Source organism: Mirounga angustirostris, unplaced genomic scaffold, assembly GCF_029215605.1.
Source record: "Mirounga angustirostris isolate CCGP_5_RB_7025 unplaced genomic scaffold, mMirAng1.0.hap1 SCAF_9, whole genome shotgun sequence".
Lineage (NCBI taxonomy): Eukaryota > Metazoa > Chordata > Mammalia > Carnivora > Phocidae > Mirounga > Mirounga angustirostris.
This window is the reverse complement of record NW_026991717.1, coordinates 96,458,187-96,476,079: the sequence shown is the minus strand read 5'-3', so window position 1 is coordinate 96,476,079 and position 17,893 is coordinate 96,458,187. Positions and strand designations below refer to the sequence as shown.

Below are 17,893 nucleotides of genomic sequence, written 5' to 3'. Positions count from 1 at the left end.
GTTTATTCCAGAAAAACCTAGAAGCATCTGTTCACCTAGGTAGGAAAAAAAAATCTATTTTGAAGCTTCCTTTATATAACTGTCAATAAATGCAAAAACTGGGGCCTCTTTTAAATGCCAAAAATTATTCTGAGGAAAGGCAAGTTATATAAATTGAGGCAGAAGAAAAGTAGTAAGTTGCTTCACAAGTGGTTTTTTTTTTTCCTCTCATTAATTAATGTTCCCTCATAATGTGCGACCTGCCCTGCGTCAGCTCTTTGGGAAGTGAGGGGGGTGGTGAGGAGGAAAATTTGGAAAAGAAGTTTGGAGGTGGAGAGAGAAGGAGCTTGTGAAACAGGCACAAGGAGGTTGTTTCAGCTGGGAGGTGGGTGGGCAGAGGTGGAGGAGGCGAGGAAGGTGCCAGGAAGATGCTTCTCTCACTCTGAAGACATTCCATCTGAGGTCACTTTATCTTTGAATACATACTGTAAATAAAACCCCCTTTTCTTCTTTTTAAAACAGGAACCACTGGAATTAAAATTTCCAAACATCTCTTATCCTGCCCTGGGGCTCTTAAAGGTAAAATCATAGTTTCTAACAGACTGGTGTCACCGGGGAGTCTGAGTGATTTATGTCCGTTCATGAATGAAAAAGTGTTCCTTTTAGAAGTCTCCTTCTCCTTTGAGAAGTATAAATACTTTCAATTTTTATTGACATTCAATTACAATGAAAACATCTGTAGGTGTTTTTCACTTGAAATAAACCCAATATTTTGTATTTGAAATCTAAGTTTACAGAAAATAGACATTTCAGAGGGATAGTACTTGTCTTACAAAGGGATCCTTTTCTTCAAAAAATGTTGGGTCATAGGATTGATTGATTGGTTGTTTGGTTGGTCGGTCGGTTGATTATATTGGGGCAGCAAAACAAGGTTTATTGAGCCATAGCAAAGTGATACTACAAAGCTCCCAAGGAGGGAAGGGACCCGAGGGGGTTGTACCATAGGATCCATTTAAATAGCCAGCCCCCCTAGTACATTTTTTGTTTGTTTTGTTTTGGTGCGAAAAGGTGGTTTTATTAAAGCACGGATATAGGATCTGTGGGCAGAAAGAGATGCCCGCCCCCCCAGTATATTTGAAGTAGGTTTTGATTTTAAAACTTCGACTTTCAGAAATATATAGCCCTTATGTAAAATCAGGTACCAAGTAAAACATTTGCAAGTTACAGTCCATGCCCCACCCATTTCAAAGTGTTTAATACATTTACCGATGCATTTATGATATAATAAAAAAAATTGAGACAGTTCCTTGGGGTATGTAATTGTGAGATTTAATCTATCCAAGTATGAGCCGGATGGCCTACTTAATGCAAATAGTTAAGAATGATGTAATACAAAGGCATGTATATTATGCCTCTCCTTCCGTGCGTGCATATGTATGCTATAATGCTTAGACTATTTCTGGAAAAATATACCAGAGAAAAAGGAGAAGCTGAATCTGGACGGGGGAATGGAAGAACTAGAGTGGTGAGGAGACTTTGCTATATTCTGTATGAATTTTATTTTTACCACTTGTAGGCATTTTTTAAATAAAAACCTTAATTTTTAAAAGTATATACATGGGACCAAACTGGTTAAGTGAATTATTCCAGTTGGATACTGAGGTGAACTCAAAAATCATATCCTACTCCCTCAGGGCAGAGCGCCAGCTGACTCCTCGACAGAATAAAGTGAAGACAATGATTTTTTTGTTACTATTTCTAGAGACTATTATTATGTGGTTATCCATTTAGGAATAATTGTGGAAGGAACTAAAATCACGATTGGTGCGTTTTTCCTACTTTTCCCCCTTCCTGTTCCCAGCTGAAGGGTTTGATCTGCCAAAGAAGAAAAAAAAAATGATCGTAGTAAGTTAACACAATTTTAAAGAAGTAAGAATGGGGACTTCTTCTGTTCTTGTAGGGCTGTCTCCACATGAATCCTGCTGAGAGACTGACATGTGAACAGCTGTTACAGCATCCATATTTTGACAGCATCAGAGAAATGGGGGCTTCAGCCAAAGAGCTTGACGGACCGATAAGGAAGACCCTAAGACAGAGCCGAAAGCACCTGCCTGGGGTAAACATGGCGCGCTCTTTTAGGGAAGCATCCAGGGTCGCACTTTCAAATGATCTCATGCCTGCCACCTGGTGCAGAGAATCTGCATCTCCGAATGGAGGTGGCAGCTGCGGCTTGCAGCTCCAGCACCCTCGTTCCAGCACGAGGAGAAAGGTCCTATGATCTCTCAGCCAGGGCATGCGTCCGAGGGCCCCTTCTCCCTGCATCCTGCAGGTGTCCTTCCCTGCAGTTCCTTCCCTGCTGCGGCAAAGCAGCCCGGGACAGCGCCGTGCGTGAGCACAGGGCTGAGCCCTGCGGAGCCTGCTTTTTGTGCTCTGGAGAATAAAATCCAGTTGATCCTAGGCAGCTCTCTGTCATCATGTTTACTCTCAGTATTGACTGACATTTCAGGTTTATCCAAAAATGGAACCGTTTCCCCCTCGCATCCTTTAATCATCAGAGTTGGCTGGGGTAGATTCGGTGGTGCGTGCTCTCAGTGGTATCCACCGAACAGCTTATTTTATCAGAGAACTGCGTCCCAGCTGCACACTGGGAGCCCGTGAAGAACATGACTGGATGAAGTAGGCATAGTAGCCTTACATTAAGCGACTTGTCGTAAGCCAAAAGCTCTAGTAATTTAGGATGGACTGTAGTTAGAACCACAACTAAGATGAGCTGGCTACTCCTGGTCCCTTCTGGATCTGCTTAGGGAGGCCTTAATCTGTAAATTATTATGCCCTAGTCTTTCCCCTGGCAGCCTCCACTGCCCAGTGTGTTGAATGGCATCTGGGTGGTATATGTGAGGTTTGGAGGAGAGAAGAGGATGGACAATCCATTAGGAACAGGTACAGCATAAACTGCAGGGTCCTGAGATAGACCAGAGTTGCAAAATTAAGAAAGCTTTATTTTGTTCTCTGTCATATATGACCCAGGTAACAAAACAGGCCGGAATAGACAACCGCCCCTGCCCCCAGAGTTACCACTTAGCTTGCTGTTCCTTTGTGTTCAAGAGTAAAGGGTCTTTGATGGGAATATTTCTACTTGAAAGAATAGGGGAACCCACTAATTGATGTATTGCATATAGGCTCTGAAGGATTCAACTGTTTGAAGTATTAAAAAGTAACCACTTTGCAAATACCTAAGGCCATGTAGTACAAAACACATATATTTTTTGTATGTTCTCCTTGCTTTCATTTGATATTAACAATAAATTCAAACATTTTCTGGGGGCATGAAGGGAGCCGTTTTGCCTTTTGAACTAAGATGTAAGGGGGCAAATCACCTAAGTGCTCCAGACGTCAGTTTTCTTTGCTGGCAAGACAAGCTTTGGCTTAAATGATCCCTGAGGCCCCAGCAAGCTCTTACCTCCTGTAAATCTATGGTTTTCTTCCCAATAATGTTAACATGTCAATTTTTCTTTTTCATATTCTCTAAATTTTCTTGAATGTGCATGTTTTGCTTTTTAATATAAAACAAATCTTTAAAAGGAAAAAGGGAACAAATTTAAACATGTTGTCCTCAGGTCCTGGATTCTGTGCAGAAAAAGTATTTCTGGGCTGAAAAATTGACTGACTTACCTCTTTTGGGATATGTACTCAATAACGAAAAGAGCACACGGCATTGAACCTCATCCTGTGTTTTGTATTTGCAGTTGCAGGGCCTACCTCAGCTGACCAGCAGCAGCTTCCTTCCAGCTTTGGATAATAAGAAGTACTACTGGAATATGAAGAAACTGAACTACCAATTTCCAAACATTTAAGGAGCTTGGAGATGGATGATGAAAAAGGAGTTAATAATTTGGAGAAAATAAAATGTATACGTTTGCTTGAAAACAATCATGATGTTGAAAGAACATTAGGAGAATACATAAGTAATAAACGTTGGGGGGGGTTAGGGGGAGGGGGGAGGCCACCTGGCAGAACAGAAAGGGAAATTCCAGAGGCAGCCTTCCAGGCTTCACGATGGTGATCAGAACGGAAAGGAAATACTTGTTTGGATTTTCACTTGCATTTTTGTTGTATCTAAGTAGCTGAGCTAAAGGACAGAAATAAAAACTGTACTTACTACCCCTATCTCTGGCAAAATTAGAAATGTAAGAAGGATTTATGCTTCTATTGTACCATATGCAACAAGTGAAAAATGGATTACAAAATACCCATATGTAATTCTTGCAGAGCTTTTGCCTTGAGTCCTAGCCCCTGCCTTTTCAGACTGTCTCAACATCATTTTTTTTTAGATTTTTATTTATTTATTCATGAGAGACAGAGAGAGAGAGAGGCAGAGGGAGAAGCAGGCTCCCAAGGAGCAGGGAGCCCGATGTGGGACTCGATCACAGGACCCTGGGATCATGACCTGAGCCGAAGGCGGATGCTTAACCATCTGAGCCACCCAGGCGCCCTCAACATCATATTTAAGAAGAGTTTTAGTTCCTGAAATCAAAATGCTTACAATTCTATTTCCTGCTTGCTCTATCTCTAGCTTTTCATATTTTAAAACATTTTTAGAATATTTGAGTTCAAAATACTTAAAATCATGGATTATCGTTAACAGCATGACTTGCTTGCATATTTAATTATGTTTATAGACATTTCTTACATATACTTTTGTCTTTACCTTTAGTAAAGGCTGCACCTTAGTCATTTTTGCAGGCAAGATGGGTTTACATAACCCCTCTCCAGGTGACCCAGTTCCCCTTGCAAACCATGGTGTGAAGCCTGGCAGCTGACCAAGGCTTGAATCAAGGAGTAGAGCAAGACCTACAGGCTTCACGGGAACCGAGCCTATCAGCCTGAAAGTAATTAGTTCTTCATTCTCTCCAGCTCCGCCTCAGACTTGGAGACAGATCTACAGGCAGGACTATCTATAATGATCTGGGTTTTGGAAGAAATTGCTTGTGGGTTTTTACTCGGACCATAAAAGACATTAGGTTGTAAACTGAGATTGTCCCTGAAATGCCTTTTAATACTGTATGTATGTGTGTGTGTATATATATACACACATACGTATAAATACCTACACGTGTGTGTGTGTATACATATACTATGCTAAGAACTGGTAACAACTCAGAAGAAAGGAGTCCAAAATGATACTGAGGATTCCTAGCTTTGTCTCGTGATACTTCAAAGGATGACATATAATCAGCTTGGACTTGGCCTGCCGCTCCTGTTCCAAACGCTTTCTCATCCTCGTCCCTGAACACGGGGCAAGGTGAAGCTCATGTCCACTGCCAGTTTCGGTTGATATGCTGCTGTGGCTTCCTCAGTGGTTCCCAGCCATGCTCTTTGAAATTGCATTTTACGGTCTCTTCAAAACCTTCCTTCTGTGCTCTGGTAACTTCCTTCATGACAGCATTTGACTTTATTCACTTACTCCTAAGTAACTCACCAAATTCGGGAGTCTGTTCAATAATTTTCGCTACTCCAGCCAGTTGAATGATACCCTGAGGCTCCCGGATGTATGTAGCTTCTGGCGAAGAGCTGACAGGGGTTAAATACTAGTCCCAGCAGTATCTAGTTCTTCTCACGTGGCTTTGATTCAAATGACAAGGAAGGACATCCCACTTCTGTTGACATTTTCTGTTTTCCTTTTTAACCCAAAACCATGCACTTGACAGGCAGATGACTGTAACTGCCTAATTCATTCAGTAGTTCTATAGAAAACCATTCAGAATACAAAAGTAGTTCTAGACTAAATTGTGGTAAATCCATTGCCTCACCACACAATAATCAAACAAATCTGAGATGGAAGCGTTTTTTCTAATGAGTTCTATTAAATGTGTACCAATGCTTAATTTAACCACATCTGTAGTCCTTCATTCAGCATGGATTCACCACTGTTTCACATGAGACTGTTCTATATCCTAGTCTTGTTTTTTTTTTTAATTTACTGTGTTCTGATTTTATAATTGACAGTGGCAATTCTATTTGTAAAGAGTATATCAATTATGGCATGTGCTATTTACATAAGCTGGCTTCTAAACACAACTAAAATTCATTTTTCTACCCAAATGCTGCATCATACAGTGTTTATTTTAAAATTATTTCTAGTCAAGGTTATAGTTAAGAGCATAATGTTCAAACCAAACATACAGAAATCTACAAACAAGTTGGCATATAATTAATAGTAATAGAACCAGGGGCATTTCAAGGTAAAAATAAAGATCTGTTTTTATCCATATATGATATTCTTTGTCACTGCTCTCTAGATATAAACTGAATTTTGCGCTTCTACCTTTTTTTTTTGCACTTCTTTTTGATGTCCCCTGAGCCCATAGGAAGCAGTATCCAAGATGTGTGGGGGAATAAAAATTAGTTTCTAATTGACATGTTAAAATTTTCTATTTAAAGCAATATTTTAATTTAAGCAAAAAGTAAGTATAATTGTGCTGGTCTTTGTGATCATTTCCTCTGTTTTATTGCAGTCAGCAAAACTATTTCAATTCAGCCAAATATTTATGTCTAGTTTTAATAAAACCCTCGACTAAGCTTACAAAATAGACAAATTAGCCAGAGAAAGGTGTATGTTATAAAGAACACAGGAATGTAGGATCATGAGAAATGCATACAAATCCTGGGAAGCAATATGAATGCCTCAACAACCACTGACCGCCTTTTATGATTGGCTCCACCAATGAATCTGAAATTTAGCTTTCAGTTTCTCATAATTGTACATTTATAGTAGCATGCTTCAGTAACTTTAAAAGGTAACAGTCCTATAAATTACTGATAAAGTACAATAAAGAATATCTGTTGCACATTTAAATAACTTTTTTAGTTTTTTAAAATATATATTTTTAAAGATTTTATTTATTTATTTGACAGAGAGAGAGCACAAGCATGGGGAGAGGCAGAGAGAGAAGCAGGCTCCCAGCTGAGCAGGGAGCCTAATGAGGGGCCCGATCCCAGGACCCTGGGATCATGACCCGAGCCGAAGGCAGATGCTTAACCAACTAAGCCACCCAGGGGCCCTAAATCACTTTAAAGAACTCTGTCTTTATCTACATAAGAGTTATCTACATAGATATATAAAATGAGGAATACATTAGAATTAAACTGCTACCTGGTTTCCATTTTTCTTAAAATGATTTAATGTGCATAGACTGAGTCAAGTCTGAATATTTATTCTCTACATGATGGACTCTCTGCTTCTGAAATGTCATGATATAACATCCTTAAGGTCTGTTGATGATTATATAATATTTATTGCTGTTTAGGGTCAACAATTTCAAATGATACTTTATATTGAAATAAGACACCTATCAAATATTATTATTTTACTTCAAGTCTAACTTTAGTTCCAGAGAAGGCAGTGCTGTCTTAAAGGTTCGGATAAGGTTTTCTTTTTCTCTTACTCCAGGAAGATCACTTAACAACAAGTACTTGAGGTTTCTGCAAAAAAAGAAGGAAAAAAAAATGTACTACAGTTGGCCTTTACTCTTACAGCATTAAAATTAAACTCCATTAAAGGCTTTTAGAAAAAATGACACACAGAATGTACTTATATCACACTATACTATACTTTCAAAATGACTTAGAACAGCAATTTTAAGAATGCGACTTTAAATGAAATTCATGCTAGGAACTAAGCCAAACCTTGGGAAGTTTAGTTGTTCTGAATTACATCAATAATTCTAGCTGAATCTTTCCAAATACTATACATGTATTATAGCATAGAAGTCCTTTGCATGTGAAATACGAAATATGAGTCTTAATCTAGAAAGGGAAAAAAATTGGGGAAGTTCTTAAAGGAACTTCATTAAAAGATGAAGCCTCAAAGCCTCAACTAATGTTAAGAAACAGTCTACTACTTTTGGTTCCAATGTTTAAAATTTCTCTACTAAAAAGAAAGAAACTTAAAAAAAGCAGGGGGAGAATGCCTGGCTGGCTTAGTCAGAAGAGCATGCAACTCTTGATCTTGAGGTCATGGGTTTGAACCCCACATTGGGTATAGAAATTACTAAAAAAAAATAAAATAAAATTTCTTAAACTTCCTGTGATACTTTTTTTTTTTTTTAAGATTTATTTATTCATTTGAGAGAGCGAGAATGAGAGAGAGGGAGGGTCAGAGGGAGAAGCAGACTCCCCGCCGAGCAGGGAGCCCGATGCGGGACTCGATCCAGGGACTCCAGGATCATGACCTGAGCCGAAGGCAGTCGCTTAACCAACTGAGCTACCCAGGCGCCCAAACTTCCTGTGATACTGAGGTTACTGTCAGAACATGGGAAAAAAATGCTTTAAAAGATGGAGAGGAAGCATAATAGCAAATGCCCACTGGCTGCTTACTGGAGCAGGCACCATGCTAGGTGCCTTAATTATTAATAAATAATTATTATTATAATTAATAAGGTGGTTGTAGTCCTTCTGCCACCTCTCCTGGCCATGGTAGCGCACCATGGCCCCACAGCGCAGCAGCCAAATATATTTATTAAGTAAATACTTTTTTAAAGAGATGTCCCCTAAGAAATGCAATATAACAATAACAATGTATTAAGGTTGATAATTTTAACTGTTTGAAAGTATTACAGATGAAAGTTAAGTCATTTTATGTATTTTTTCCAAATTAAAAAAAGGCGCCACCTCTCAACTGTTTTATTTATTTAGTTTTTGAAAAATTTTATTTATTTATTTGACAGAGAGAGACAGCAAGAGAGGGAACACAAGCTGGGGGAGCGGGAGAGGAAGAAGCAAGCTTCCCGCTGAGCAGGGAGCCCAATGCGGGGCTCGATGCGGGGCTTGATCCCAGGACCCTGGGACCACGACCTGAGCCAAAGGCAGACGCTTAACGACTGAGCCACCCAGGCGCCCCTCAACTGTTTTAAATTCTAATTATTCAGGGCACTGGGCTGGCGCAGTTGATAGAGCATGCAACTCTTCATCTCAGGGTTGAGAGTTCGAGCCCCACACTATGGATAGAGTTTACTTAAAAAAAATTCTTTTTAATTTAAATTCTAATTATTCATTTTAACCTCATTATCAAGTTTCCATTTTGGCGCTGACCACCTACCTTAAGTGATATAAAGCAATGATGCCTCTGTCTGTGATATTCCCACATGAAATTATCTCCATTTCCAATATGCTTTTTTGTAAATTTTCAAGTTTACCAAGTCTCTCCAAACAGTCATCCTCAATATAATGACACTTGCATAGTCTTATTTTTTCAACATGCTGTAGGCCCTCTGGGAGATAAAAGATACGTTTTAGGAACCTGCTTTACCATTAAGATAACCAACTGTCCTAGTTTGGCCAGGACTATTCTGGTTTTAGGATTGAAAATCCTATGTCCTGGGAAACCTCTTAGTCCCCGGAAGACTTGGATGATGAGTTACCCTAATAACCATACAAGGTATTCACTATACAGGTTGTGCTGATGGACAGGACCATTCTGTAATCAGATGCCCAAGTACTGGAGGAAAGAAATGCCCACGCAAGCAGAAAATGTATGGGTATGATCATTCTTACATTACTGAGAGTTTCTCAAATGATGGAAATTTGACCAAAATAGTTTGATAAACAAGGCCTTGAATTTTAAACCAATAAGCACAAAATAAAGGCATGCAGAGACAAGCTTAGTGAAGGGAGAAAGGAGAAGAAGGCGTTTGTAACCTCTATTTAATTTTAAAGAATCACACACAGAAATAAAGACTGGATGGTACTGGAAAGGCAAAAAGGAACACACCTATGACTATAATAGTGAGTCACCTGCAACAAAATGTCATTGCAAATCACCTACATTTCCCATAAGCAAATGACAGGGTAGTTACCCAGGTGATCAAATCCAATTCTCATGATACAAGAGTCGGTGGCATCAATCGCCTGAATCTTGTATTTGTCCAGAGGTCCGGTTGGGAGGTGGTTGTAGTCCTTCTGCCACCTCTCCTGGCCATGGTAGCGCACCGTGGCCCCACAGCGCAGCAGCCACTCAGATGCTGCCCTATCGGGTCCCACATCCTTGATGCGTTCATAATCCACTCTGTTGGCAAGAGAACAAAAGCGGTTCGTTTTTAGTATAATCACTAGCTGCTTAACTTTAGTCATCAGCATAAATACACTGCTTCAACAGCTTTTCCTTTCAAATGACTGAGGAGGGAGATAAGTATATTAGGAAGAGCCAGTAAAGAAAACATGCGATGGCTCCTCCTGCTCCCTTGTTTTTGTTTCCAAGTGAACTCAGTCAAGGCCTATTATTTTTATATGAGTTCATCAGGCAGGCATGAGTCTTCATTGATTCGTATGTAGCACTGTGCTTGACACCAGGAGGTACTCAGTAACCATGTATTGAGTGAGTGACTCTACTTGGTTATTGTTTTTATTAATGATAAAATATAAAAGGGAGTAATTTTGAATCTATGTTCAAATTAATCTCATTAAGTGATACTTATTAATTTCTACATATACTCTTCTAATTAGTCATGTTAATGCTGTATTAAGCAACGAGATTAGTTTCATTAGTTTCAAAATGGTATTTCTAAGTATGCCACCCACTTTTTGAAAAACTTGAGTCCCCCTGGTAGTATTCAAAAGGCTAACTATATCCCTTAAGCCATAGTATATTCTAAAATTACATTTGCTGAGCTTTTCTGGTTACAAAAATAATATATTTTCATTTCAGAAAACTTGAAAAGCATCAAAAGGACAAATAAGAAAAATCATTGAAATCCTACAACGTAGTCAGTTAATATTTTGTAATCTATTTTTCTGGTCTTTATTCAATGTCTGTGTGTATGTTTTATTTGTTTTTATATAAAATTAGGATCCTATTGCACACATTGTACAAAAAAGCATTTGAAATACAAGAAATAACCAAATTAGCTACTGGGAACTCATGTAGCTGTAATAATACCCACGTTTCTTCACTTCAGTTAGAGTAACTTACTTATTAAACACTGCATTCAACCAGCCCCAGAAGTTTCTGCAGTCACATGACCATGGGAGTTTCTTTAAGCCACATAACTGCTGGGAAATTTTTCCAAACAGCATCATTTGATCTAGACACACAAAACAGTATCCATATTAGATCATTAGCTGGCAATCTGAGTCCCATATATCCAGTAACTTACTTTACAATTTCAAAGTCAATGCTCTTGTGCCAATAAAGCTGATGAGTCATTTGCCACTCAAAGTTTTTGAGCAAGTCACTCCTGTCTCTGTTTCTTGGTTTCTTTGCTGCAGAAAAGAGGGGCTGGACTGGATGGTCTTCTAAGGTTCCTTCCAGCCTTGATGTTAAGTTTCACTCTTCACCCCTCAATTGGAGTCCGCCCACAGTGTTGCCAGCAGATGTCCATCCAGGCAGTGCACCCACATATTTGCTGAAACCAGCTCTGCTCCCAGTCTACATTTCCAGTAGCAAAAGGACAAACTGAAATCACCTAGGAGCAGTGTGTCAAAGTTAAGATGCTTATAGCCAGGGAGGGAGAGGAGACATGAAAACAGACCTCTCTATGCCAAGGCTGCAAGTACTATCACCAGAACAGTGCGAAGAACTATGCAAGGGCAGCTAGGAAAGACTGGGCAAGTAACTTCACCTCGCTGACCCTGGGTTTTCTCACCTGTAAAATAAGGTGATTTGCTCAGATGATTTCCAGCTGTAAAAATTTATAACCATGAGTTGAGAAAGTGATTTCTGAACTGAGTCTCAATCTGATTTATTTCAGTTCAAGTTTCTCTAGTAGTGTGCTACGTTGGGGGAAAACAAAGATAAATGAAATGTGGTTTCTGCCTTTGAGCTGCTGAAAACTGAATGCAGGGTGAGTGAGCTAAAACAAGTTACCAGGTAGTTGAAATAAATGATAGAACCTGAAAGATTCCTCAAAGAGTTAAAATAAGAACGGACCAGGATTTCAACGGGAGAAGGTATGTCAAGTGATTAGCTGAGGCAGAAACGTTTAAGGCATGTTGTAGTTCAGTTTGGTGAGTACATGGGGATCCTTAGAAGAGGACGCAGACAATTTGCACAGTCACATCAGGAAGGGTCTCACATGATCAGCAAGGGAATTTGGACTATCTGCTGCAGGCAGGTGGGTCACTGAAGTTTAAGCAAAGAGCACTGGCATTGTTAGAGCTATGCTTCAGAATATTACTTGGACAATAGCATCAAGATTGAGGGTCAATAAAACAGAACAGAGAGACAGCTAACAAGGGCTTCAACTACATGTGGCCATGGGAAAGGACCAAGTGGGGGAAGAATGGGAATGACATTACAGGGTGGTTTCCACATGGCTCAGTGAGATGCTGAGACAAGGGCCAGAATAGTTGAAGAGGACACTAAGTTTTGGTCCCAGGTCACTGGTTGATGCCACATGTCAATGTCAGGAGGACAGGTTGTAGGTTTCCCTCACCTCCATCCCCAGTTTTTCATATTCTAAATATGAAGTGTTAGCAGAACTTCTAAGTGGAGATAACCAACAAATCATTAGAATCAGAGTCACAAAATGGGAGAATTGGAATGAATTTAGACTACCTAGACCATCTACAGATGAGGAAACTGAAGCCCTGATATTAAGAAAATTACTGACGCCCTAAATCCCTTCTGGAACAAGGTGGGGTATTAATAAATGCATACATTTAAAAGGACTTGCTCAATGTTTCATGGCTAATTGGTGGCAGCACTGAAACTTAAACCTAGTTCTCCCTTCTTCCAGTCCAGGGCTTTTTCCTCAGTCCTGGATGGTACTAGAACTGGGGAAAAAGAAGACTAGAAAGAGGCCTTAAAGCCAAGAAGTGACTTAAGATGTTGAGGTTCTAGAACAGTGAGAGATGAGGTCTGAGGACAGACCCTGGGATCATCTCCCCTCTTCATCTCTTTTAAGATTTTATTTATTTGACAGAGAGAGAGAGCGCACAAACAGGCAGAGGGGCAGGCAGAGGGAGAAGCAGGCTCCCCGCTGAGCAGGGAGCCTGATGTGGGACTTGATCATAACCTGAGCGGAAGGTAGACGCTTAACCAACTGAACCACCCAGGCACTCCTCTTCATCTATTTTCTACCATCATCTGCCTTCATTCCTGCAACCTACCCCCTGCTATCACTCTCTTGTTTTCAGCCCTTCCTGGCTTTTTGTTAAAGCTCTCTCCACCTGTGCCCACCTTTGGTAACTCGACTGGCTGCCAATCTCATTTATCTGGGCTTTCCAGCTTCAACTCAGGCTGTCCTATTTACTGTCCCTCTCTGCCCCACATCCCCATCCTGTCTGTGGAAATCTTACCCAACCTCGAGACTTCATTCAAATGCCATCTCCATCCATCCATTCATTCATTCACTCAGTAAGTATTAATTGAATGTCTGCTATACCTAGTGCCAGAGATATAATGGTAAGATTACAAAAACAACAAAGGAGAGACAAAGACAAGGTTCCTTATCCTCACAGAATGTATAGTCTAATGAAGACAGACAACATAAGAACAAATAAATAATATGCAATATATCTTAATAGAGGTATGAACAAGTTCTGTGAGAGCCGAGAGGAGGGAGTGAAGAGAAGGCTTCACACTAGAGGTCTTTTGAGATGGGTCTTAAAGGATAATTAAGGGTTTTGAGTTAGGCCGAAAAAAAGGAAAGTATGCAGAGCAAAAAGGACAGCAAGGATCACATCTTATTCATTGCTATTTTTCTTAGCACTTAGCACATTCCCATCCCCCTAATGCAAGAGTTTAATAAATATTTGCTAATTAGTAATCTTCAATGGTTAGTATATTTCCATAGAGAAAGGTAAAACCAGAGAGACAGTTATTAAGCAGGTAAATTAGAGTGGTCTGTGAAAATTGAGTACTTTCACTTGATTCATTTTGGTTCACTTCATAATTCAGCTTAAAGGAAAGGCTAAATTTACACCCACTATGACCTCTAAAAATATTAGATGTTATATTTAAAATAATTTAAACATGACTATAAAAATTTTACTTGGCAATAAAGATAAAAAAATTGGTAGGTTTTTACATTTTCAACTGTGCCTGTGTAACTGATTTTAGAAATTGCAGATGAATTCAAGCAGCTACCTCGGGGAGTTTTCTATAAGGAAAGAGGAGACCTCTAGTGGTGAGTTGGTGAATTTAGCTCTAATGATTAAAAAAAAAGTTAACAGCAAGTTAAAAAAAACAGCCACTACTAAATTATTGCTGCAATAAATAATTCAGAAACTAAAACCACTTTAAAAAGCTCCTTCTTACTATCAGAATCTGGCTTAGAGCACATGTTTCTAAAAATTGCAATTGTGCTTGTAACTTCGAGAAGGCCAGATATCTAATGTTTTAATTCAAGATAAGATACACACAAAATGTTTCTGAGTAGGTTTGGTTGAGAGTTTCCGTTTGCATAAAATAAGTAAGTTTTTTTTTTTTTAAGTGGAAGTTCTGTTTTTACTTAGCTGGGCTATTCAAACTAAGTGGTTCAAAAGACTGAACTAAGGAACTAGTTCTTGAGGGTAAATAAAATTTGTAGGGATGGGGTGGTATTGGAATTGGGGAGCTCTTCCCCCAAATTACAGCCCCACCTCACTGCAAATCAGTGACGCCAATTCTTATTCCTGAGGTGTATAAAGTCTAACGAAATGGAACTGAAGAATTCATTAGGAATTGGAAGCGAAGTTCCCCAAAGCCATTCTTAGGCCAACATCACATGGGGCTCATTGAAGTAATACCTTATGGGTTCTGACACAGATGGAAGATTAACATGAATTCTCAACTGAGGGTGGTGTCATGAATATAGATGTCATACCAAAGACATTATGGGGTGTATGAATCAATGTAAGGTGGGCTCTTGATTTGAAATTACTTAATTGAAACAAATTAATGTACAAACCTAGGGGAGAGGATAAGAAGAAAAAAATTTTATGCAAAGAGCAGGTGTACTGTGAGTTCTTTCACCTTGCTAAACTAAGGAGCATGTACTCAAAATCACATGGTAAATAAGTCACTACTTTGGGTTCAAGTGGCCCATAAAAGTCTGACCACAGACCATAGAAATGTATAATTCTGTATTTAACCTAGTAACAAATCGACTACATCCTGTGCAAACTAAAAAACAACCATCCCCACTATATACTTATCAGCATGGCTAAAATAAAAAATAGTGACACCACCAATTGCTGGTGATGAGGAGACACCAGATCTCTCAAACATTGCTGGTGGGAATGTATAAAGGTACAGCCACTTTGGAAAACAGTTTGGCAATTTTTTACAAAACTAAACATGTGCTTATCATATGTATGACCCAGCAACTGGACTCTTAGGCATTTATCCCACAGAAACAAAAACAGGTTCACTGCAGTACGCTGATGTTCATAGCAGCTTTATTCCAAATAGCTAAAAACTAGAACAATAGAGATGTCGTCCTTCAATGGGTGAATGGTTAAACCTATTGTGGTACATCCATACCATGAAATACTACTCAGCCATAAGGAATAAATCTTTGATACATACAACCATTTGGATGTATTTCAAGGGATTATGCCGAGTGAAAAAAAGCTAATTCCAAAAAGTTACATACTTTATAATTCTGTTTATAGAACATTCTTGAAATGACAAAATTTTAGAAAGGGAGAACAGATTGGGGAGGGGGTGCCCTGCAGGAGTGAAGTATAGTTAAAAGGGCACCGGGAGGAATCCCTTGTGGTGATGTAGGGTGTTGTAGCTTGACTGTGGTGGCAACACAACAATGTACACATGTGATAAAAATTACATAGAACTGGGGTGCCTGGGTGGCTCAGTCAGTTAAGTGTCTGCCTTCGGCTCAGGTCATGATCCCGGGGTCCTGGGATCGAGCCCCCCCTGGGGCTTCCTGCTCAGTGGGGAGCCTGCTTCTCCCTCTCCCTCTGCCATTCCCCCTGCTTGTGCTGTCAAAAAAATAAAATCTTAAAAAAAAACCCTACATAGAACCAAATACACACACAAATGTAAAAATGAGGAAATCTGAATAAGATCAATGGAATGTATCGATGTCAATTTCCTGGTTATGATACTGTACTATATTTTTGCAAGATGTTAGCATTGGGGAAGAATGGGTAAAGGGTACATAGGATCTCTATTGTTCCTTAAAGTTGTATGAGACTCTACAATTATCTCAAAACAAAAAGTTGAATTTAACAAATAACCATCTTATTTTTTTTATTTGTGAAGGAAAAAGTAACATTCTACATTGTTTTCACAAATAGTCAACTGTCCAAGAAGTATAATCATGTAAACATAATAAAAGCAGTAATTTATCCAGTCAGTTGATTCTTGAGCAACCATTCCCCCAGATGTTGAAATCTGCCTAAGTTTTGACCCCTCAAATTTAATTGCCTGTTTGATTAGATAACACAGTTAACACATATTTTGCATGTTATATGTATTATATACTGAATTTTTTGGGTTTTTTTTTAAAGATTTTATTTATTTGAGAGAGAGAACGTTAGCATGAGCCAGAGGAAGAGGCAGAGGGAGAGAGAAAGGGAGAAGCAGACTCTTCCCTGAGCAAGGAGCCGGATGTGGGTCTCATCCCAGGCCCCTGGGATCATGACCTGAGCTGAAGGCAGATGCTTAACCAACTAAGCCACTCAGGCACCCCATATACTGTATTCTTGTAACAAAGTAAACTAGAGAAAAGAAAATTTTAAGAAAATGCACTTACAGTACTGTACTGTATTTATTGAAAAGTATCTGCCTCTAAGTGGACCAGAGCAGTTCAAACCCTTGCTCTTCAAGGGTCAACTGTATTCACTGTGCCAAACACCCACGAGCCTTATCTCATGTACTCCACGCAACAGCCCTATGCGAGGGACACGACTCTCACTCCTAGTTCACAGAGGAGCATGAGGCGAAGAGGCGAAATGACTTCCCCAAGCCACCAGACTAGTGGCTGGAACCAAATTCAAACAAAGTCCTCCCAGCAATAAAGTTTTTAACATTCTACTTTTGTTCTGTTCAGCTCTTCTGACCCTAAAAATTAAGAGTTGCCATCAGGCACAGAGTACAGGTGTTGAACTGCCGCGGTAACAGTGAATCACGGAACTTTTTAGGGATTACACAGCCCACCTCCCTCACCTTACAGATAAGGAAACGGGGTGAAGACACCTATACAGGTGAGTCGCTGAACCCAGCCCCGCACAGCATATTGAAAACCGTATCTCGACCCAGTATTTACGGTAAGGTAGCAGACTGCTAAATGATGGCAGAGACCGAGCCGTCCGGTTCTTCCCGGCGCTCCGGAACTACAGCACCGAGAAAGGACACGGCCAGGAGCCCCACAAAAACAAGTCCAGAAGACTGCAGGCTGCCAGGCGTTGCCGTGACAAAGAGCCTCCGTCTGGAGCCAGGGCTAGGGCTGGACAGGCAGCGCCCCTCAGTGGGCACTCGGCCGGGGGGGGGCGGGGGGAAGGGGCCCGCCCGTGGCCAGCAACCGGCCTCCAACTGGCCGGGGCCGGGCCGAGCGGGAGGCAGGCAGGCCGCTGGGCCCGCCCAAAGGAGAGTCTTCACCCCCCGCCACGCCCCGACCTTCTCCCAAAGCCCCGACGACGCTGGGCGGTGAAGACTGAGGATGCACAACTCGACAGGCCCGCTTTTCAGCCAGCCCAGCAGTGGGAGAAGGAAAAGGGCAGAGCGTAACCACCACCCTAACGCCGCCTCGCTCAGGGCCTAGCTCCTCTACTCACAGCGCCGGAGGGAGAGAGGGAGGGAGCGAGCACGCCCCGCGTCTACTGCGCCGCCCGCCTGGCCTTCGCCCTCCGCCGCGCGCGTCCATTGGCCACTGGCGCCACTCCCACGTGGGGCGTCGCACGCGCTGCATTGGCCCCTGAGTGGGAGGCGGGGCTAGACGGAGCCGGGAGCCGCGCAGCGTCCGGCTTGAGTGGC

General features: G+C 40.7%; 2 protein-coding genes across 10 annotated transcripts in view; one reads left to right on the top strand and one right to left on the bottom strand.

Moving 5' to 3' along the window:
• CDKL1 (cyclin dependent kinase like 1) overlaps positions 1 to 6,248 on the top strand; it is a 61,406-nt gene extending 55,158 nt beyond the window's left edge. For 5 of the 6 annotated variants that reach the window (XM_064571028.1, XM_064571027.1, XM_064571029.1 and 2 more), the window contains 3 exons: positions 502 to 558; positions 1,940 to 2,095; positions 3,726 to 6,248. In XM_064571028.1, coding sequence (XP_064427098.1) covers positions 502 to 558; positions 1,940 to 2,095; positions 3,726 to 3,833 — 321 coding nt within the window. In that variant the 3' untranslated portion in view covers positions 3,834 to 6,248. The remainder of the gene's footprint in view (positions 1 to 501; positions 559 to 1,939; positions 2,096 to 3,725) is intronic. The other variant, XM_064571032.1, reaches the window with a different exon arrangement.
• A 1,006-nt stretch (positions 6,249 to 7,254) lies between these two features.
• DMAC2L (distal membrane arm assembly component 2 like) lies at positions 7,255 to 17,789 on the bottom strand. Of its 4 annotated transcripts, none has more exons than XM_045900813.3 (5): positions 17,695 to 17,789; positions 10,946 to 11,057; positions 9,834 to 10,042; positions 9,077 to 9,248; positions 7,255 to 7,461 (listed from the first exon to the last, which is right to left on the bottom strand). In XM_045900813.3, the coding sequence occupies exons 2-5, from the start codon at positions 11,050 to 11,052 to the stop codon at positions 7,347 to 7,349; spliced, it is 603 nt and encodes a 200-aa protein (XP_045756769.1). In that variant the 5' UTR covers positions 11,053 to 11,057; positions 17,695 to 17,789; the 3' UTR covers positions 7,255 to 7,346. The 4 variants fall into 4 exon arrangements, with proteins under 4 accessions (XP_045756769.1, XP_045756770.1, XP_045756771.1 ...); XM_045900814.3 differs by lacking the exon at positions 17,695 to 17,789 and adding an exon at positions 17,087 to 17,681; XM_045900815.3 differs by lacking the exon at positions 17,695 to 17,789 and adding an exon at positions 17,187 to 17,681.
• Positions 17,790 to 17,893: the final 104 nt, after the last annotated feature.

Bases quoted from the DNA above. Each gene is read 5' to 3' on its own strand.
- DMAC2L (XM_045900813.3), bottom strand. From the start codon at position 11,052: ATGATGCTGTTTGGAAAAATTTCCCAGCAGTTATGTGGCTTAAAGAAA. The intron at 10,043-10,945 runs GTAAGTTACTCT...TCTTGCCAACAG, and splicing joins TTGAATGCAGTGTTTAATAA to AGTGGATTATGAACGCATCA. The intron at 9,249-9,833 runs GTAACTACCCTG...TTTATCTCCCAG, and splicing joins AATTGGATTTGATCACCTGG to AGGGCCTACAGCATGTTGAA.